At 54.3% G+C, this 20,070-nt stretch overlaps 8 protein-coding genes across 8 annotated transcripts; 4 read left to right on the top strand and 4 right to left on the bottom strand.

The window, feature by feature from the left end:
• Positions 1-1,506: 1,506 nt before the first annotated feature.
• On the top strand, positions 1,507-3,690 carry SETTUDRAFT_100990 (uncharacterized protein; the record flags this gene model as incomplete). The annotated part of the gene is made up of 2 exons (XM_008023525.1): positions 1,507-2,349; positions 2,446-3,690. The coding sequence occupies 2 exons, from the start codon at positions 1,507-1,509 to the stop codon at positions 3,688-3,690; spliced, it is 2,088 nt and encodes a 695-aa protein (XP_008021716.1).
• A 148-nt stretch (positions 3,691-3,838) lies between these two features.
• Positions 3,839-4,763, bottom strand: SETTUDRAFT_125506 (uncharacterized protein; the record flags this gene model as incomplete). The annotated part of the gene is made up of 2 exons (XM_008023524.1): positions 3,839-4,470; positions 4,585-4,763. The coding sequence occupies 2 exons, from the start codon at positions 4,761-4,763 to the stop codon at positions 3,876-3,878; spliced, it is 774 nt and encodes a 257-aa protein (XP_008021715.1). The 3' UTR covers positions 3,839-3,875.
• Positions 4,764-5,347: 584 nt separating this feature from the next.
• On the bottom strand, positions 5,348-6,030 carry SETTUDRAFT_25148 (carbohydrate-binding module family 1 protein; the record flags this gene model as incomplete). The annotated part of the gene is made up of 4 exons (XM_008023048.1): positions 5,348-5,388; positions 5,454-5,637; positions 5,722-5,925; positions 5,974-6,030. 4 exons carry the CDS (start codon positions 6,028-6,030, stop codon positions 5,348-5,350), a joined length of 486 nt encoding a protein of 161 aa, XP_008021239.1.
• A 525-nt stretch (positions 6,031-6,555) lies between these two features.
• SETTUDRAFT_145262 (uncharacterized protein) lies at positions 6,556-7,915 on the bottom strand (the record flags this gene model as incomplete). The annotated part of the gene is made up of 1 exon (XM_008023523.1): positions 6,556-7,915. One exon carries the CDS (start codon positions 7,913-7,915, stop codon positions 6,986-6,988), a length of 930 nt encoding a protein of 309 aa, XP_008021714.1. The 3' UTR covers positions 6,556-6,985.
• A 303-nt stretch (positions 7,916-8,218) lies between these two features.
• SETTUDRAFT_166899 (uncharacterized protein) lies at positions 8,219-9,032 on the top strand. The gene is made up of 3 exons (XM_008023522.1): positions 8,219-8,301; positions 8,395-8,452; positions 8,501-9,032. Exons 1-3 carry the CDS (start codon positions 8,246-8,248, stop codon positions 8,945-8,947), a joined length of 561 nt encoding a protein of 186 aa, XP_008021713.1. The 5' UTR covers positions 8,219-8,245; the 3' UTR covers positions 8,948-9,032.
• Positions 9,033-9,393: 361 nt separating this feature from the next.
• SETTUDRAFT_25145 (uncharacterized protein) lies at positions 9,394-11,867 on the top strand (the record flags this gene model as incomplete). Its single annotated transcript, XM_008023047.1, has 6 exons — positions 9,394-9,403; positions 9,591-9,905; positions 9,968-10,748; positions 10,798-11,055; positions 11,105-11,562; positions 11,725-11,867. The coding sequence occupies 6 exons, from the start codon at positions 9,394-9,396 to the stop codon at positions 11,865-11,867; spliced, it is 1,965 nt and encodes a 654-aa protein (XP_008021238.1).
• A 1,319-nt stretch (positions 11,868-13,186) lies between these two features.
• On the bottom strand, positions 13,187-14,158 carry SETTUDRAFT_54982 (uncharacterized protein; the record flags this gene model as incomplete). Its single annotated transcript, XM_008023170.1, has 2 exons — positions 13,187-13,425; positions 13,600-14,158. Coding segments are annotated over 2 exons (798 nt in total), but the record flags the coding sequence as incomplete, so codon positions are not given.
• Positions 14,159-18,814: 4,656 nt separating this feature from the next.
• SETTUDRAFT_166897 (uncharacterized protein) lies at positions 18,815-19,824 on the top strand (the record flags this gene model as incomplete). Its single annotated transcript, XM_008023521.1, has 1 exon — positions 18,815-19,824. A coding segment is annotated over exon 1 (199 nt), but the record flags the coding sequence as incomplete, so codon positions are not given.
• Positions 19,825-20,070: the final 246 nt, after the last annotated feature.

The following is a 20,070-nucleotide window of genomic DNA, read 5'->3' as shown; positions in this document are numbered from 1 at the left end:
TGATGTCCATGCGTAGCCCCCTTTTTTTTCTCTCATGGGGCTATAACTCCGTGAAATATTAGTACACGCGAGAAAGCAGCTGTACTGTACATGTATGTAAGCCCGAGTGATGCAGGGCTCAGGCCACAGGACCAACCAACGGTAAACTGCATGATAGTTTGAACTAGACAGTGATGAAAAGGGAAATTCCGTGGCTATGCAAAGTATCAGTCAACACTCAATGGCAGGCGGAATGTGTAGCGAGCCATCATCACGAGCATGTACATACGTTAGTGGGATGGGCGTGGTCCATGCTCGCGTAAGTACAATATACAATACAAACAAAAAGCCAGAGTTGCGCGCGCTGAGCTCCCCAACCACATTCCCTCCCAAACGTAAAACATGATGAAACAAGGCTGCAAGATGATGATCTACAGCGGATCAAACTCTCTCTGCAATTCATTATCAAACGTCTTTTCCCACAACACGATGCGGCCCAATAACATCTACTTAACCCTCTTACGGCCGCTCCCGCTCAGGCATCCGCGCATACCCGGGGGTAAACCTTGTACCTGAATGCGCCCGTCCCAACAAATGTGTGTGATTTAACTTTTTTTTTCTACATAGTTGCATGGTTTCATACACGCGCTGTTTCACCGTGGCTGACGTTTATTCTGGCCCCATGGTTATATAAGGAGATTTGAAAGCCTAACTACCCACCCACACCCCCTTCCCGAGGAGATGCTTATCGAAGCTTTGCTACGTAAAAGTTTTGCGTTGCAAGTAAGATGCGACTCCACATGTGGGACTCGTGGCCCCTCATGCAAATGATATGCATGTAAGGATGGGGGAAACGACGTGAGATGGCGCGTTCGGTCAGGCAGATACAGATGTAAGAGTGGAACCTTTCGGAAAGCTACTGATACTACAGCATACCCTTTTCCAACATGGAGGACGGATGCAGTGGCGAGATGTCTCCTCGGGTCTGCGCTATGTTGCGAAGTGCCAGGCTTCTATGGTATCTTTCTCAGCTTTCACCTCACGAAGCGATATCAGGACAACTGGATGGAGCAGAAAGTGGTGTGTTGTGAACAGACTACATTTGTGTCGCAGCTCATCACAGGCTCAGTATGATCTTTGCCGCGAAGGCGCCCACACCAACTCCACATATTTTCTTTCCAACGTACCTCACAGTCACTCGCAAGATGAGAATCGTTTGACATGTCTCGCAGACTATACGAAAAAGGTAATGTGAGTGAGTGATGATCTCCTGGCCACAATGAGTCCCTACTGTCGCCAACTGCGAAATCCTTTCATCTTCACTTTGATCTTCACAAATCACACCGCCACTGAAACTTCTGGCTTCCTTTCGCAACATGGAGTGAAGCTTCGAGCACCCACGTGCATCTACCTCTGCAACCACGGATCGTCCGTGCTTCTTGTCGCTCCTGCCTGCCAGTGTTCGACACCTCATCCACTCCAGTCCACTTCTCTTCTCGCCCAAATATTCTTCACCTCTTACCAGCAATGTCGCGGAAACATGGACATCAAAGGCCATTTCAATGCGCCATCTGTGAAGACGCCTTCTCCACAAAGGCTGAGCTGAGCCGCCATACTGAATCCCACATCCACAACCCTGTTGCCACCAGCCTCGTATGCGACGTGTGCAAGTGGGATTTTGATGACTCTCACGCTCTTGAACTCCACCGATTCCAGGCTGGCCACGGTACGCTGAACTTTTCCTGTGAGAACTGCGACGAGCACTTCGTCTCACAAAAGGGCCTCGACGAACACAACAGGCCGCCATTCGGGTGTACGAGAGCTCTCACAGAGAAGAAAGACACAGCCGTCGTCTGCGATCGCTGCAAGAAGAGCTTCAGCACCCGCAAGCGCTACAACGACCACCGAAGCGATTTAGCCAGTGAGTGCGCCGACTGGAGGAACAAAACACCCAAGAAGCAGGCACAGACTGCTCCACAAGGCTACGTTGATCTAGGCAAGCCCAAAAATGGCCAGGCCATACGCAGTTACGAGGATCCCGCGCAGGAGTCGGACGCGTCGACCAACACCAGCAACGGCGGACTTCAATGCAAGGACTGCAAGAAGAAATTCGTATCCCAAAGCCATTATAACAACCACTTTTTGGGATGCGAGCCAATCGTCCCTCGCTCTCAGCTTGGAGCTATCCAAAACAATTCCCGCAATGGGCATCAGGCAACAGCACCAGCGCAAGAACTGCACTTCGCATCGAATACGAGTTACGCAAAGTCTGGATCCAAGACAAAAGCAGACACTACCAAGGCCATGCCAACGCAGAAGAAACCTGTACGATCGCAACAGCAAAAACCTTCGCCAGCCTCCGTCACCCGTGTTTATACATGTGATAGCTGCTGTGCGAGGAGCTTTGGATCTGCGACAAGCCTTGCCCAGCACAAGGCCACATCGAAGAAAAAGAAGCCTGTACAGTCGCAGCAGCAGCAAACTCCACCCGCCTCCTCTGCGCCAGCCCGCGATACCGGTATCTATACCTGTAGTAGCAGCTGTGGAAAGAGCTTCGGGTCTGCGGCAAGCCTTGCCCAGCACAGGGCTTCCGTTCATGGTACTGACGGCCGGAGATTGAATACAAATGGACGTGGGCCAGATCGTGGGGGCAAGAGTAACAATACTTCCACTCAACCCCCTCCACCTCAGCATATCGCCAGTCGACCACCCAGTGTACCCGTCGGACCACCTCGGACAATAGCTCCTCGTCATGTGCCCCCATCTCAACCAAGTGTCACGCCCACGAGCACAAACATTGGCAGTGCTACTGATATCGAGCAGGCCAAGCAAATACAAGCCCGAGCCCTGCGCCTGCTCATCCAGTCCGACATCTTCATACACTATGATGGAAAAATCAGCATCGGCGGCCTTGACTGGACTAGGATCGGTGTCGAGAAACATGCCGAAGTTGTTGATAAGCTTGACAAAATGTGCCACTTACCAAGAGTGCTTCAAAGCGAGTACCTGCCCGCACCCAAGGCCTTTGCCGACGAGTACAACGCCTATTACGATCTCGCCGACTTCAAGCCTTCCCCTGCGCGTGATGCAGAGAAACCAGGCCTCAGTGTCGTTGTCCTGGCATGCAGCAAAGTCGGCCTTGCAAACGACCGTCACGAAGTAGTCAAGCTGGCCGCTATCGACCTCACCACCAGCGCCATACTCATGAACCATTTCGTCTGCACCGATCCCCACGCCCAGGTCTCTGCATGGAACTCCGCAGCCACAGGGCTCTCCAGCTGGCGCGACATGGAAGCCGCGCGACAAGCCGGGTACAAAATCTTCAAAGGCTGGTCTGCCGCCCGCGCCGCACTGCACAAATACATCGACACCGAGACCATCCTCGTCGGACACAATCTGCGCTCCGACCTCGATGCCCTGCGCATGGTGCACGGCCGCGCAGTCGACATTGCAAAGGTCGTGGAGAAAGCGGCCAACGGTCCCCTGAGCAAGCCACAGCTGAGCCTCGATAGCTTGTGCTGCGACTACACGGATAAGAAGCTCAGTCGCGATCCCAAGTACGGCCGCGATTGCCTCGTGGATGCGTTTGCGATTCGTCAGTTTGTTCTGTACGCGATTAAGAATAAGGAGATGCTGGAGAGAGAGGCGAGGCTCAAGAGTGTGGATTATCAGCGTGTTCGGCCTTGTGCGAGTACTGCTACGGGTGTCTGAGGAGCTGCTGTGTGTGTGTGTGGGTCTAGGACATGGCGCTGTGTGAGGATAGGGATGAGTGTGGGGAGTGAAGCATGTGGATAGAGCAGTGCGTGGAGTAATGTGCATACGATAATGCAATGAAACCAAAAAAAAATTCCTTTCAAAAGGCGTACTTGATCCATTCCAGTCATGACATTTCCTACCTAGGCCTTAGCCGCAGCCTCCCTCTCCTCCTGCTCCTTCTCCACGACATCGACGACGAAGGCACCACCGAGCAAAATGGCCGGCTCATCAATACTATGATGCTCATAGCTCAGCATGCCCACACCGCCAGCCTCGAGAATCAAACTGGGATTATCCTCCAACTTCTTGCCTACCCAGCGGCCCGCCAGCGCACGCAGAATATGGCCATGCGCCACAATCAGCACATCGTTTGGTTTCCCGTCTTTCCCAAACCGGCCTTTATGCCACTTTTCGCGCAACTCGAGTATAAACTGATCTAGCCTCCTCGTTACATCCTCGGGGCTCTCGCCGCCTTCACACCCGTCGCGCCAGATGTCCCAGTCAGCGCCGAGCCCGCGCTTCTGCCTGTCTTCTCTGATTTCGCGGGACACGCGGCCCTCGTAGTCGCCGTAGTCCCACTCGCGGACTGCGTCTGTGACTTGGATTTTACAGTGTGTACGGATGTCTGGGGCGCATTCTGCGGGCGAGCTGGATGAGGACCACGGGTAGCGTTCTTTGCAGCCCAGATTGAGCAGTTCGAGCGTGCGTTGGGCGCGGGTGCGCGGGGAGACGTAGCTGTGTGGTGGGAGGAGCTCGTGTTAGATTTTGTCTTTTTTTGTCTGGAGAATTCAAGTCCAAAAGGAGAGAGAGAGAGAGAGAGAAAGAAAGAAAGAGAGAAAGAGAACACACATGTGTGCGAGGTTACTAGGCACGATTAACCGGTCGTCGCCTACAAGCGCTTTGCCCGTTGCGCGCACGCGCTTCTCGCCATTGGCCGTCAGCGGGATATCCGAGATGCCTGTGTGCCGCCCGTTGAGCGACCATTCTGTTTCGCCGTGGCGGATTATAAAAACGCGGGGGTCGGGCATGCTGGAGACTTGGAAATTGTGTTGTTGTGTGTTGTCTCTTGGTTACAGGAGAGAGAGAGAGAGAGAGAGAGAGAACGGAGGGGGTATTGCAAAACGTGTTCAATTGCAAAGTGGGAAACCAGCGCGCGCACTTTAATACGAGAGAAGGGACATTCGGGAGAGGAGAGAAAAGATATTATGCAATGGTTGTTTGAAAGCACCCGTTGACGACGGATGACGTCTGTTTATGGATGGTGGTGGGGCGCGCGCGCCAGGGACATGTGTGCGTGCATGGATTACCCCACCACTGTCGGGCTTTGCACGCGCTGTCATACCTGGCATCATGGGTGTGCATACTAAGGCTTGGTCATCAAATCAGCCTTACTCATGCGACGTGCTGGAACGCACATGTGTGCCGCGCTATCTGGAGGGCGAAAGAGAACTTCAAGTAATGGAAAGAAGTGTAGATGTACTTTGTATTGCCACCACCAAACACATCAGTATCCGATCCAGCTACAAAAAACTACAGGTATACAAGCGGCACTTGTCCTCGGTGCATCCGCAGCCGCATGGGATAATGCGGCAATCCGACGCACTACTCCTGCTTACGCAACACTGTCATCTGCAACGCACTGGTAGTACCATTCTAATCACCGTTAGTATTTAGCGTGTCGGTCATTTTTGATTCGCGGCGCTCGCTCTCTAACGTACCGTTTTGCACCACGCACTTGGCGCCCTTGACGCACTGCGTGCAGCCGGTCCACGGCTTGCCGTCGTGCCAGCCTCCGCACTTGTAGTAGAGAGGCACGGGACATCGGGTGCTGCTTGGGCCTACCTCCTCTGTTGTCGTCTTTGTGGGGTTTTCCGTGGACTTGGTGGTGGTTTTGATGGTGGTCTGGGGTGGGGTTGTTAGCGAGGCGCTCAGCGGTTGGGGAAAGGGATTAGCTGCTGTGATGAGAAAGATATAGGATATGCTGACCTTTGAAGGCGTGGGCGTGGGATTGGGCGATGGTTTCCGGCTTGTCGTCGTCTCTGGTTTCTTGCTCGTTGTCGTGACTTTGCTGGAAGTTGGCTTGGGCGGCTCAGATGTTGGACGGCTGATGTTGTCGCTGCAGCGTCCGCCAATACATGATATGATCCATGTCTGGCGCGGCTCGAGCTGCGCTTGGTTGTCGGCTGGTACCTATTGTTGAGTCAGACGAGTAGACAGAGTCATAGTTAGTGAACATACTGCTGCACAGAGGGCTGAAAGACTCCCAAAGACGACGGCAAGTGTAGTGAGCTTCATTATGAATCGAAGTAGATTTCGGTACTGAGACTGAGATAGAAGTTTGTTTCTTGACCAAAGCTCAACTTGATGGAACGCTGGCAGCATCTTATAGCTGTAACTCACAGTGCTGAGTCGTATGGGTTCGAGACCTGAACGGGAGGATTGAGTACGCGGCTTGGCTACCAGCTGTACATGCCCGCGGGCCCATTACGAGCAGCAGATGGACCTGGCAATACAATACCAACTTGGTTTAATTTGCCTGTGCATTTGTCAATATTGTGGCTACGCAATGGATATGCAGTCCATGGTGTTGAGTATCCGGCGTGCATGGAGAGACATTGTCTATTCATAGACTATGGAACGTTTGGAGAGAGTATCTTTTGTATTCAGTTTAGATGTTGAGAAGATCACAGTAGTTTACATCTTGAGACGGTGCAGCTGTCGTGATACAGTCTATTTTGACATCAGTGAAAGCGTTACCTACCCTGTAAATGGTTGAGCCAACGGCCGTCTAAATCTTTTCAGCTATCATTAAGGCTCGGTAAGATTCCTAGATCCTTCTCGACTGATCTTGATTCTATTCTTATCACTTGTTAAAACAGTTGGACGGGGGTGGTTTAGCCGCAAATTGACATTCAGCCAATCCTTGTCGGTTTGTCAGACACACATAGCACTCGCGATGATTGTGAAAATGTGCCTTGCCACATGGCGTAGGAACAGATTATCCGGCACATGCAATGGCGCTGATAGTCGGAAAAGGATGCGAGAAAACCGAGCAGCGGTGAGGAGACATGGCTCTGGGCGTACCATACTCCAACCCGGCTGAATAGAGAGGCGAGAAGACGGATGCAGGATGATAAGATCCGAATTACCGGGTGCAGTCCACGTGGGTAAACTCCAGACAATCGATGCAAGCGGGTGTGGACAAGCATGTCGGTAGGATGAACGGGAGAGCGAGACCAGAACATTCTGCTCACTTGCTGCTCAACACATCGTCTTGCGTCAGACCATTACCCAACAGGTCTCCCACACCAATCCATTTCCGCACGAGAAACGCGCCTTGTGGTCTGAGTTTCCTGTAGTATCCCTCTTCTTTTCCCAGTATGTCAAAGTTCCGCTTCTTGTACCATTCCATACCCTCTTCGTTTGCTTCCCATACGTGCGCAGTAACAGATCGGACGCTGTGGAGCTCGACGGCCTTCTTGACAATCGCCTGTAGAAGATGCATAGCAATGCCGTGGGCACGGTATGGCGCGAGGACTCCTAGAGTGGAAATGTACAGTTGCGACGAGGGCAGGAGCCGGCATCGCACAGCACCGACAAGGTGCGGTTGGTCTGACGATGCTGCTTCTGCCTCGTTCACAGGAGCCGGGCGCCACACGGCCACCAGCGTGATGCCATGATGTGGCTCCGTCATGGTCTCGTTGTAAAAAGACTCAGGGTATGATATTGGCAAGGTCAGGGTGTTGAGGCGCTTGAATGCAGGTAGGAGTTCTTCGGTAAGCGGTACGAGCTGGACATTCGGCGGCAGAGGACGGAGGGCGAAGAGCTGGGGTATGGCGAGCGACTCGACTGGTGGGAGGATAGGAGTAGGCATTCCCGAAACAGGTGTGACTGCTCGGGATGAACGAGGGCTCTTCTTCGCTCTCGGTCGCGACGGAGCTTGCAGGAAGTCATCCGGGATGTCGTTCCAGTTCTCCATGGCGGCGGGCGTGGGCGTGGTGGTAGGGGGCGCGCGCGGGGGGGCAGAGGCCGACTTTGGGGGAGGGGGGGGTCGATTGGCCTTTGGTGGCATGGACGGAAGCCCATTTTGAGGCGGCTGAGACGGGCGAGGCGGCTGAGACTGCGGGAGCTGTTTGTCGAGGCTGGCCTTTTTCAGCCAGCTATTGAGCGAGGACTGCATGGCGGGGGGGCGAGAGAGGGGCGGATGGCTATGGGGATATGGGCGGAATTGGCGAGGTTAAAAAGAAGGGGTTGAAGGGGGAAAGCAGATTTTATGAAGCGGCGAAGCGGTGCTATGCGCTGCATTACTTTGTGGACCTCGAGTCGGCGTGCCCCTTTGTGCAGAGGCCAGTGTCGCGACAATCGCGGTGGTGGTGTTTAGGGAGCGCGGCCAATAATGATGGGCTGCAGGGATGGTGCTAGCGTGCTTTGGCCGGCCAAGGCTGAGGTCCGACTTCTTCCCGCCAGTGCATCGCTGCTCCAGGAATCCCGCCGTCCCGCCATCGCCATCATGGGAGCCGAGAACTCGAAACCCTCGTCCGAGGTCAAGCAGCATGTCTTCTCGCCGTACGTGCCCGTCTGCCGCCTCAATGGCGGCCCCCCTGTGCTGTAGCGGCGCCGCGCCCGAGTGACGTCGAGTACTGACGATTTTGCGCGCAGAGAACATCCCGTCAGCTTCTCCAACGAGCTGGTCGGCTCGCTGCAGAAAAACACCTACGTAGGCATGCTCTGGGCGAATTGGCCGCCGGCGACTGACTTGGTGCAGACAGACTCGGCCCGGTCACGACAGCAGGAACTGCAGTACCAGCAGCGCCTAACCTCCGAACTCGAGAAGCTGCGCGACCAGGAGATGCACAACTTTACAAAGGTCAGCGAGGATCTCTCCAACGAGGCGCCGCAGCCCGAGCAGCCCTCGCTGGTGGAGAAGATCCAGGACGCCACATCCAGCAGCGCGACGCTCGCCGAAAAGCAACGACAAAAGGACATGAGCAGGGACAGCGTCACCAAGGAGATTGAGCACCTCAAGGCCAAGCTGGAGCAGAGGAAGAAGCTGGAGCAGGCCGACGCCGACGTCACAAAGGCCAAGGAGGCTGTGGTCGCGTGCCTGAGGACCCACGACCGCCGGCCGCTGGATTGCTGGAAAGAAGTCGAGACGTTCAAGCACGAGGTTGGGCGGCTGGAGAAGGAGTTTGTGTACAAGACAATTCGATGAGTGACGTCACGGCATTCCTGTATAGATAGACAAGGCGCGGTGTAGTACCCGGGACGTCTTTTGTATTGGCATACTCTCTGCATCCTCTTACACTGCATCTTCCCCGTCGCTCCTTCTCTTCCTGGCAGCTCACCCACATACCCGCATCACTCACCTACATTCACCCACACCACCGCTGACACCTCACTACAGGCGGCATTTCCCGTGACTTGTTCGCTCAACGACTCTTTTCATCTTCACCGCAGTTCAAAGTGGCGTTGGCGTTACTCACCTCCCATCACCCCGCCATCTAATATGGCCAGCAGCCTCCATGGGCAAGCTCACCTTCACCATCAGTCTTCTAGCGTTTCGGCTCCTACGCTACAATATAACTGCCGATGCTTTATCCAATACTCTGCCCCCATCCATACCTTTCTGACATCACCAATCTCACTTCAATCCACCTCATGACCCGCGGTATGCTAGTAGCCGCAAGCAACAGTTCGACTATCACAACACAAACATCATGTCCGCACCACACCAGTACATCGTGATCGACGATGATGACGATGCCATCGAATTAGAAAGCGATTTTCACCTCATAGACTCTGGCAAGTTGGCACTCAACACCTTTGGGTTATTGCACTAATATCATCCACCCCAGACTCCGAAGGGTCCGAGCCAGAGATTGTTGCGGTCAAGTCTCGCCCATCACCAGATTCATCGTCTCGCATAGACCAATCCACAAATCATCCGCAAGATGCGTCTATCCAGCTACTCAATATCGCCCTCGGCAGCTGGAAGTTGAATAATGGCGCGGTGATCAAGCCAGGCGACACGGTAGAACTACACAGTCCGTCCCAGCAACGCAACGACATGCAGAGTGGAGATTTTCTCCGCGTGATGCATATCATCCAAAACTTGGCAACAGATGATGTCCGACTTCGGGGCCATCGCATGCGCCGCACGAAATACTTTGGTGGATTGTTTGACTGCAAGTAGACAGCCTAGACCCAATGACTTGTACTGACATACCTACAGGGCACTTGAATGAGCTTGCCATAGTACTGCAAGTCAACGAGGATGATAAACGCCCACCTTTTGTTGCTGGCATAGAGGATGTTGACGTTGAAGAAGCCATGTGTCTACGCGAATGCACGCTGACCCACAAGCCGTATCCGTTTCTCAACTTCCAGTCAGATGGCCGATACGCATTTCCCGCAACTATGACGAAAGATCAGATAAAGCGCCAAATCTTCCATGGTGGGAGGTTAACCTGTCGTCTGGTCAATGTACAGTACATGCAAGGTCGAAGCACAAAGTCATACAGCGGCATTGTCCGTCATCTGTACGCCCATGAAGCAGAAAAGCTCCAGCACTCCAATGTCCCTTCACAAACCAGCCTATCACGCAATGGCTCTAACACCGTTGAAGTTGACGACACCGACGATTGCGTCATTATCAGCAAAAGCACTTTTGCCGGTAAATATCCTATAGGCGCTGAACCTGACGTGGAAATTTTTGACAAGGAGCCACCGAGGCCAATCTCTCGACATACCATGGTCAAAGATCGTCTCACATTTGGCGATGCTTTCTGCGGCGCTGGAGGTGCATCGCAAGGCGCCTTACAGGCTGGCTATAACGTCTGTTGGGGCATAGATAAAGATGACCACGCCATTGAAGCATACAGGTTGAACCATCCTGGCGCCTATTCATTGGCAATGGATGCGCATGATTTCCCACCAGAGAACATCAGCAAGAATGCCTGGAGGGTGGATGTCCTCCATTTGTCTCCTCCCTGCTGTTATTTCAGCCCTGCTCAGTATGTACACTTGCTTTCCGTCTAGAGAAGTTAATACTAATGTTGTTAGCACCACTGACGGACCAAACGATCAGTCAAACTATGACGCTACCTTCACTGTTGGGCCAATCTTGAGAAAAATTAAGCCTCGTGTAGCCACGCTGGAGCAAACGTTAGGCATAGTTACGAACAAGCAACACCACAAAACCTTTCTTACGCTGCTGTGTGAGATTGGGCATGCGGGGTACGATTTGCGCTACAAACGCTGGGTTTTTTCAGAACTCGGCCTTGCGCAGAATCGCAAGCGGCTGGTGGTCATCGCCGCTAGGTACTTACATTGTTTGCACACTCGAGTGGATGCATTCTAACATGTCTAGACGCGGCACGCCTTTGCCTCCATTTCCGAACCCCACCCATGGCCCTTGTGGCAGTGGTCTGAAGCCCGTGGTCTCGATCGCGCAAGCACTCTATCCGATGCAGCGTTTTGGACTACGTGTCCATGACCCATATCATAAGCTACGACCATTCCATGTGCCAAAACCCGCCTACAGTCCCGATTCACCCCTGAAGTCGTGTATTACTACGTCAGGAACGCCGGACCCGCATCCTTCTGGTACCCGGAACTTCACGACCCGAGAACTGTCTCTGCTCCAAAGCTTCCCCTATACATATCAGTTTGTGCGATCAAACACACAGGCCAAGGTCAAGATCGGAAATGCTTTTCCGCCCGTGGTAGCCGAGGCAGTGTTCCGGACAATCGCAAACACGCTTAAGGCTGTCGACAGAGGCATCGTCGGAGTACAAGACAACCTCGATGAGCTGCAGTTGGAATTAGGTAAGTTTCTCGAGCGCGGAACTAACGGCGGTGCTCCATGCCGAGCCACTGGTTGATACTTGGGCATCTCAGCAGCCTTGGTGCCGTCTAGTAGCCCTAACGCGAACGATGCGTTTGCGTTTACGAAGTTTTTGTTCGACGGCGTGCTAACTGGCGTGCTAGGTTTCGACGACGACAACGACAGTGCGCCCGCGGGCACGAGGGGGCCACGGCGGAGGGGGCCTCGAGACGAGGACGAGGTGATTGACTTGGTGGGTGCCGACGAAGTCATTGAGCTGCCCAGCGATGAGGACGAGCTCGCATGACGCCGCCATGTGATTGGCGCGGGACGGCGGTGGAACCGCGACGGGGTCTTTCAGCCCACGCCTTAGTCACGCACCGGCGCAAGCACATGACATGAAATTGCCATGCGCACAGCTACACACGCGCCTCCGGAAGGATGGTGCCTGTATAGCACCTGGGCGCACGTCGATTCATGCATGTCGGGTACATGGGGTGAGGCGACCAAAGAGCCACGGCGGAGCTGTTCACGCGTGTGGTGGAATGACGCGCCTACTCGACAGCTAATATGATTAGCGTGTATAAAGCTGATCGCACGATCACACCGGGGTGGCAAAATGCGGAGGAAGATCCTATGCCAAGAAACGGGGCGCCTTGGCTCCCTTGTTCACTGGGCGAGCTGAACTCGGTGTGTGTGTGTGTGTGTGCATGGTCTAGGGTAGGTGGCGGGTAGAATGGCATTGCTGCTTCTCTTCGTTGTACATGATCAGCGTGCAAGATTGACATGGAAAATTGTGCTTGTGTATGTGTATGTGTATGTGTGGAATAAGGCGTGTGAGTTGCGCGTTGCGCTATCTATCCACCAGAATGGCGATCAAAATGTTCCGTCCAACGCCTATTTGTTGCCCTCTCTTCCTCTCTCTCTCTCTCTCTCGCTGATTGTGGCACCCTCCCCCCACCCTCCCCTAAGAAAAAAAAACAGCCATGCTGATGCCCGCCTTGATGTGATTCGCCAAAAGCCTCCCTCGCCATCCCTCCCTCTCGGGGTCCCCTATCGTTGCTTTTTTGGCGTTTGCTTGTGAAAAGAGAGAGAGAAGAATTAAAAAGAAAAGAAAAGAAAAGAACAAGACAAACCAGGAAATGTAACAAGCTGAGAAAGAGGCAAGGGTAACAAGCGACGTGAAAAAAAAGAAGACAACGTCGGAAAAGGCTGCAAATGACGATTGGTATCAGGCACGAGTCAATAATAATAATAATAAGAATATATATATATACATACATATATACATAGTTATATGTATATATAAAAAGGGCTAAGGAAAGGCAGGAAACATATAGATGATCAATCAATCAATCAATCAATCAATCAATCAATCAATCAATCAATCAATCAATCAATCAATCAATCAATCAATCAAAAGCTCCGTAAGGAAGAGAAAAAAGATCAAAGGGAGTAAAACCCGGGTATCAAAGTCACGGAGCCCTGGCTCGCCAACGCAGGACCATCATCATCATCGTCGTCGTCGCCATCGCCATCGCCATCGTCGTAGTCACCATCAGCCTCAGCGTCGGCATGGTCATGGTCATGGTCATGGTGATTGTTATTGTTGTTGTTGTGTTGTCTCGCGGCCTTTCTACGAATGTGGGACCTGAGAGCGAGGACCTGGCCGGCTAGCTCGACCAAATTCTGCTGACAGAGGACGGATCTGAGGATGAGGAAGTCAAAGTAACTTTCCGGGAAGTCGAAATGGAGAGCAATGTCAGCAATGTGCAGGCGGGCTAGCGCCTTGCGGAATAGCGGGTTGGCGTCGGCCATGTAGAAGCCTGTCAGCATTTGCTGGGCCTCGAGCCGGGCGGTGTGGTCTTTACTCCAACTGGAACTGGCGTGGTCGTGGTGGTGCATGCTGGGACTGGGGTTGCTGCTGGTGCTGGTGCTGGTGCTGGCCATATTGTGGCTGCTGCTGGTGGTGCTATTATTATTAACGTTGCTGCTGCTAGTACTACTAGCACCACCACCACTACCACCACCACCACCACTATTACTGCTGCTGCTGCTACTGCTGCCACACACCCTGGACTCATCAATATAGCGCCTAGTATCCGCGCACAACTTCAAGCTGAGCAAGCGGGTTTCGACGGCCGAAAGCAGAAACGACAAGCTTGTGCTGTAGCGCTGAGCGCCAACACACACGGGGATCCAGATTCCCGATCTCCGATCGCGGATTGTGTGCATGCTTTTTGGGTAGTAGAGCAGATCGACTTGCAGGTGCCGGACCAGCGGCAGGTCGCGCAGCTGGAGGGGCGGCTCAAAAGCACCCGACCCCTCTTCTTCGTCGTGGTCCTCGGCATCTTCGTCCGAGCCAGTGCTGGGCCGCGACGGCGGGATCGAGGTGATGTAAAAGGTGTTTCGGCCGAAGAAGATGGAGCGCGCTTCGTGGTAGATTTGCTTATTGGTTCGGAGGATGGCGGTGTGCAGATCGTAGCTGGTGTCTTGACGCGCAACGGGGCCCTTGAGCGGCGAAGACGCGACAAGGAGGTGCGAGTAAATGTGAAGACGGAGCTCTGGAGGGAGGACGTCGAGGAATGGCGAGCGCGTCGTTGTAGTAGAAGCCATTTTAGAAGGATGGCTTGGCCTTGGCCTTGATGCGGGTTGATTGGCTGACTGGATGGATGGATGGATGGATGGTTGGTTGGTTGGTTGCTGGTTGGCTGACTGGCTGTCTCTCTCTTCCTCTTCCTCAATCTCCCTCTGTCTCTTTCAATGCGTACAAGTCTTGTCGCCTTTTATATAGTGGCTGACTGGGGGGGGAGGGGGAGGACGTGGACAGATGGATAAAAAAAGACGTGAAACAAGGTTATGGATCCTTCTCGTGCACATACATATGTACAAGACAAGAATAGCCCCAGCCCAAAAGTTACGGCGACAGGAGATGAGGGCAAGCCAAGGCGACGTCAAGTCTCAGGTCAATCAAAGACATTCCATGGGCAGGTCAAGAAATAATGGAGGGAGAGAGAGAGCGCGCACCCCTGGTTCTTATCCTCATTCCTCGAGGCGGACCGCGCCACCAAGGGACCCAGTCGGCATCGTCATTCTTTCCCAAGCCCATTCGCATTTGTAACGCTTGATTCGCTCCACCTAGCGTTCTAGGAACCATATAGCCAGGAAGCCCTTTATCGGCAATCTTTAGGGAAACGAACCCCAGCAGCAGCACACAAACAGTCCATGCGCCCCCAAACACGTACTGGCAAATGCGCCTAGGAGGCCACACCCCCCCCCACTTTGCGATGGCCTTGCGGATCATGGATGTGCCCGCAGGGATTAATTCCACGCGGTATACCAAGGCCTAAGCTGGGAGCTGGGGCGGATGCGCACCTAGGCAGGCTTGAATCGGTGTAAGAAGCATCAGACTATGGGCGATGGTTCGGGAACGCACTGGGGAGGGCATGTCGAGCGGCTGACGGGCCCTGCACTACCACCTTTGATCAAACAAGAGCCCCCGTAGTCTCTCTTCCTAGTATGTTTCTGGAAACGATGGAAGACCCAAGCCCCCCCTCGGGAGTCGTTTCGTCGGTCGGCTACGCTAGCTAATCCGCTCTAGACTCCGAAAGCTTCTCTCTACTGGTCCAGTATGCGCAAACGCGACTCGCGCATAGCGAACCATTTTGACACCTGAAGAAGGGGAGGCGAGGAGTGGAGATGGAAAAATTCGAGGCTGTCGTTTGGATAAAGACTCGCTCGTGGGGGGGGGGAGTATCCGCCCACGCCCACAGACGAGTGTGGGCGTGCTCCACCTCGCCAGATCTCGGCGTCCTGCTATCGGTCTTGAGGCGGAGCCGGTCCATGAGGACGACGAGGGGCGGCGTCATTACACCTGGAAAAAAAAAAGAGAGAAGGAGATGGAGAAGGAGAGCATGTGCCTGCATCGTTACCGCGGCACATAGTCTCACACATAGACACAAGGCCGAAGACAGCCTTGGTACCCAAACCGAAAGTGCCCTCAAATTTACCTAGTCGGGCAGACTTGATCAATTAGAGCGCCAGCTTTTCCCAACCCCCCCCCCGCCCTCCCCTTCCAGCATGTTTTTTCTCTCGGCGAAAAGAACACGACCGAGCGCGAAACGACGCCAAATTGTTTGCGTTGCCCTTTCCTCCCCAATGTGCCGCCCTTCCACCAACGGGTTCCAGCCGCAAAGCTCCCCGTCGGACAAAAAACTCAAAATCAGCACTTTATAGTCCGTCCGAATGTAGTGTAGCAGCGTAAAGTTCAGCCTATCTCTCTTTTCTCTCCCTCTCTCTTGTGTCTGCCCTTCAGCTTTGCCTCCCTAAGCAGTAGAATCGGCGATTCGTTCGGACAAGGGGGATAGTGTGTCAAGCTTTTGTTTGGGCTCAAGATGCGGCTGGCAAGCCAGCAAAAGGGCAAGGCGATTGTTCGTGATGATGACTTATCCCCAAGGCATCCAGGGATGGGGGCGTTTACATAACAGAGACGAACGGGAGCGCACATGGCGCCCTAGAGAGAGATCAGCGCCACAGAGCCTCGTGCAAAGAAGCCGTGCGAATGAAATCAAGAGCCACAATACACAGTAGTCTCCACAGAGGCGTGCACGAGGGCGCCATCGAAACGCCACCAGGGTCTCTTCTCTTTGTCACTCTTCTGGAAGCAAGCAAGCAAGGAGACGACGGGCGCAAGAAGTGAGCGAAGAAAGGTCCGCGAAGCAGGTACAGGGTCGGCTCCGATTTAGTTTCGGGCCCGCGTGGGCCACTGCAAAGCCGAGCGGCATGTATGCTTTGCCATTACCAACGTTGGCACGCTGACTGGCTGACACGACCCCTCCTGAGCGTGACCCAGGCCGGCCACGACGACATAGAGGCTACATGAGCGTCATATAGTGCCAAGAGACCAAGCATGCGTTAGGATGGGAAACCCGGTCCGCCGATCATGGAAACCTCCGAGCCATTGCCGTGTAGCCGCGGCTTCGACTGGTCGTTGTGTCCTGGATAAGCCGTTTTTGCTGGCTCCCCAAAAGGCCTTCCATCTCGGGCGCCCTAAACGCACACCATTCGCGTGGTTTGACATGGGCAGAGGTGGGGGTGGGGGGGATGGCGGGAAAAGGAAATACAGCGATGCCCATGTGTGTGCGTCCGTCCGATTTGCGCCCGCTCCGCTCTGATGCTCGTCGCCGGTCGTGCTTGTTGCTCCCCATGCGATTCTTCGGGTACATCTCCGCCCGCACTGTGCACCCCGGCACGCCCACAGACACACACAGATCCATCAGTCGGTTTGGGTGTGGCGCCTCTTGGGGGAGGGCTTTGATCGGGCCGTCTGCGAGGCGCCAGAGGGGTAGCAGGTCGAAGCAGCCAAGGGCCGTGGGCCAACCGCGAAAAAAAACGAACAGGCTCGCACTCGCGGAGCGCAAGCGCAGCGGTTACGTGCGTAAGTGCGGGCAGTAATTTGGGCTTTGGCGTGTATGCGTGTGTACGCGCGAGGGCGTTGGATTCGCCGAGCGCTGGGCGTGGGCTGTCAGGAAGGCATGCCGACCGAAGGACTGGAGAGAGGGGGGTTTGGCAGCTTCGTATCTCTGCGCATATGACGCAAAAATCGTACGATGGGCTGGGGAGGGCCATGGAAAGCCAAACGGCGCCCCTGGTAGGCCATGGGCGTGCTGGAGGCCATGCACATGTGCGTACACGCCAACCCAACGCCTATACAGTACACGCGCATGGCTCCCTGGCATGGCGGCTACCTGCAGAGCCAAGCTCATAAGGAACGACCCTGATCGGCAGCGGGTCAGACAAGCATTGCGACCTGGGGGATGGGCACAGCAGTGGCAGTGTTGGTTGCTGTCAGCAAATTGTAGCCCGCGAGTGACAGGTGGTGACGGGGGCTCGTCGCCAGACGGCCGCTGGATGAGCATCCGATGGGCGCCTCGTCAGCCAAGGGCGTGAGCACTGGAACATTCCGGGCGCGTCGTCAGCGTCAGACGGGAGAATGTCGGCCAAATAGCTGGTCCAGCAGCCTGAGTGTTTTCCGAATCTGCGTGTGTGCGTGAGAGAGAGAGAGAGAGAGAGAGAGAGAGAGAGCGGGAGAGAGCGAGAGCGGGAGAGAGAGGGAGAGAGCGTGGGTGCAAATCCAGCGGGAATAGTAGCCGCTTTGTGCGCGCTTGGACGCTGCGTAGTCGCCTCGAACTGCCCTTTTTCTCCGCCGTCCAACAACCGTCGACGGCTACCACCAACCCCAGAACAGCATGGATTACTTACTACGCCAACAAGAAAAAAATCAAGACAGCGCCATGTGCCAAACACGACGACGAGACGTTGCAATCTGCCGTCAGCATCTCGACCGCGCAACCCACTCGCCTGGCTTGGTCGTCGGCATCGCAGCCCTCGTAGCAGCACGTTGCATGGTACAACCGCCAAACTGACAGACAGACAGACAGACAGACAGACAAACAACCATCTGCCGCTCAGCTTCTCCTCCCTTCTAGGCCTGTAGCAGTCTGGGTTCTGGGATCATGGAATCTCACTCGGCAAAACGCCCTTCCCTCCCGTGACCATATCCCCGGTATCTTTGCTCCCATGCATCCAACACCACCCCGTCTCTCTCCACACATACGCACACAGAGAGATAACACTATAGTACCGCACAAAGGCCTTTCCCTTCTCCCCGCACACGCACACACGCACACTTGGCCAAGGTCCCTTGTCCGCCATGCCATGCTGCTTCGGGGTGCCCGCTGCATAGAAGCCCAAGGGAAGCCACTAGCAACCAACGAACAAACCGAAACGGGCCGTTCGGTCCAGTCTCCCCCTCTCCCCAACCCGGTCATCATCATCATCACCATCATCCTGCTCCTTCAGCTCCTCATCTCTGCTACTCCAACGGCGGCTCGTGCACACAAAGCAGCCCAGCAGCTCGTCTAGGTCTTGGAACACCCGCCCCCTCCCCTCCCAAGCGAAACCCAAGCGAAACCCAGACTCGGCGCGGACCCATTTCTGATTCCGAAATTTTCTTAATTTTCTTTCTTGCTTTCGTGGTTGGCTTGGAACTTGGTTTTTTTTTGGCTGCTGCTCGGTAAGCGGCGACCACTCCATGACCGTGACCACCCACACGACCATGACCGCGAAAGAAAGACCCCCCCCCCTCGCCAGCCAACCCCCCCAGCCCCTCCGAATCCCCAACCCAATCCGCCTAACGTCCATGTAACGGACGGCGAGTATATGTGCCGAGCCCATGTGCCGCAGCGGCAAAAAGTGAAAGTGGCATTGCGGAAGCGCACAGCGCTATGCGGGCTTTTTTCTTTTCCACCCCACGATTGGCGTTGGGTGTGGACATGGGACTCGGCATCGTCCACGGGCTCTGTGTGAGAAAGCCAGAAAGAGGCAGGACACACACACACACAGAAAGATGGATAGCCAAGAGGGGGTAGGGGTAGGGGGGAGGGGTGGGTGTGTTGGCGGGCATACCTCTCGGTGCACACACACACACAGACGCATTGCTGATCTCGATCCACGACGGCGACGTTCGATCACCAAGACGGCGATTGCTCCATCACCACGCCGGCGACGTTGCACAGCCGTGTCGCCGTCGCCGTCATATGATGGGATGCATACATGCATGGGGCAGGCAGTCAAGATTACCCATCACCAAACTGTGCTGCTTCAAAGGCGGGGTCTCCGCGCCGCCACTACTCCTCCTCGTACCACGATGTACCTACCGAGTTATTAGTAAGAAAAGCCCACGAGCTGCTCGTCCCCCCTTCCCCCAAACGAGGCGACGGCCCGGCATGTCCCGTTATTGTTTTACGACTAGCTCGCTAATATGGAGGGGGGGGTCACTCGTCTCATACCCAGTACCATGCCAGTACCGGTATGTACCTTTGTTCCGAGACACCAGAGCACACACACACACACGCACACACAACAAAGCCCGCGCGCCCTCGACTCGTTTAATTGCAAGTCTGCACTTGGGGACATGGGGATAAAACGGGGGAAGGGGGGTAGAGGGGCCGGTATGCAACTAGGGGGGAGGGAGGGTCTGCAGGGTTAAGTGCTGGACGAGTGACTTTCAGACTTTTTGTGTTCTTCTTCTTTTTGCTTGAATGCATGCTTCGTGTGCGCTCCCCGCGCCGATTTTGTCTCTCTTCTTGTTGTTGTTGTTGTTGATAGTTTGATTTTTCCGTCCATACAACAACCGCATGTCTTGCTTGGGATAGTTTCGTTTTGCTTCGTATCGTAGATTAATCGTACGACTACTTTGCAGTACGCGGGTCATGTGGGTTATTTTGTGTCTAGCTACAAGAAGAAGTATCATGGTAGAACTTATGCATGTGTCAGTCAATGATAACGATAGTCCAAGTGCTATTCCTATTTACACATACATACGTGCATGCTTGCTCGCATGGACTTACCCAGGAAAGCTGACTTTCAGGTCTACCTTGATGGCCAAAGCGCACTTATCCTGGCTTCAACCATGACCGTGCGAGGCATGTACCATCAATAGAAAGGCT

This window comes from Exserohilum turcica (genome assembly GCF_000359705.1).
Source record: "Exserohilum turcica Et28A unplaced genomic scaffold SETTUscaffold_10, whole genome shotgun sequence".
Lineage (NCBI taxonomy): Eukaryota > Fungi > Ascomycota > Dothideomycetes > Pleosporales > Pleosporaceae > Exserohilum > Exserohilum turcicum.
The sequence above is the reverse complement of the archived record's forward strand: the minus strand, read 5'-3'. Positions and strand labels throughout refer to the sequence as shown.

What these genes read in the sequence shown, in the direction of transcription:
- SETTUDRAFT_166899 (XM_008023522.1), top strand. Translation starts at nt 8,246, where the DNA reads ATGGGAGCCGAGAACTCGAAACCCTCGTCCGAGGTCAAGCAGCATGTC. An exon ending in AAGCAGCATGTCTTCTCGCC is followed by an intron (nt 8,302 to 8,394) that starts GTACGTGCCCGT and finishes TTTTGCGCGCAG; the next exon opens with AGAACATCCCGTCAGCTTCT. An exon ending in CGCTGCAGAAAAACACCTAC is followed by an intron (nt 8,453 to 8,500) that starts GTAGGCATGCTC and finishes GACTTGGTGCAG; the next exon opens with ACAGACTCGGCCCGGTCACG.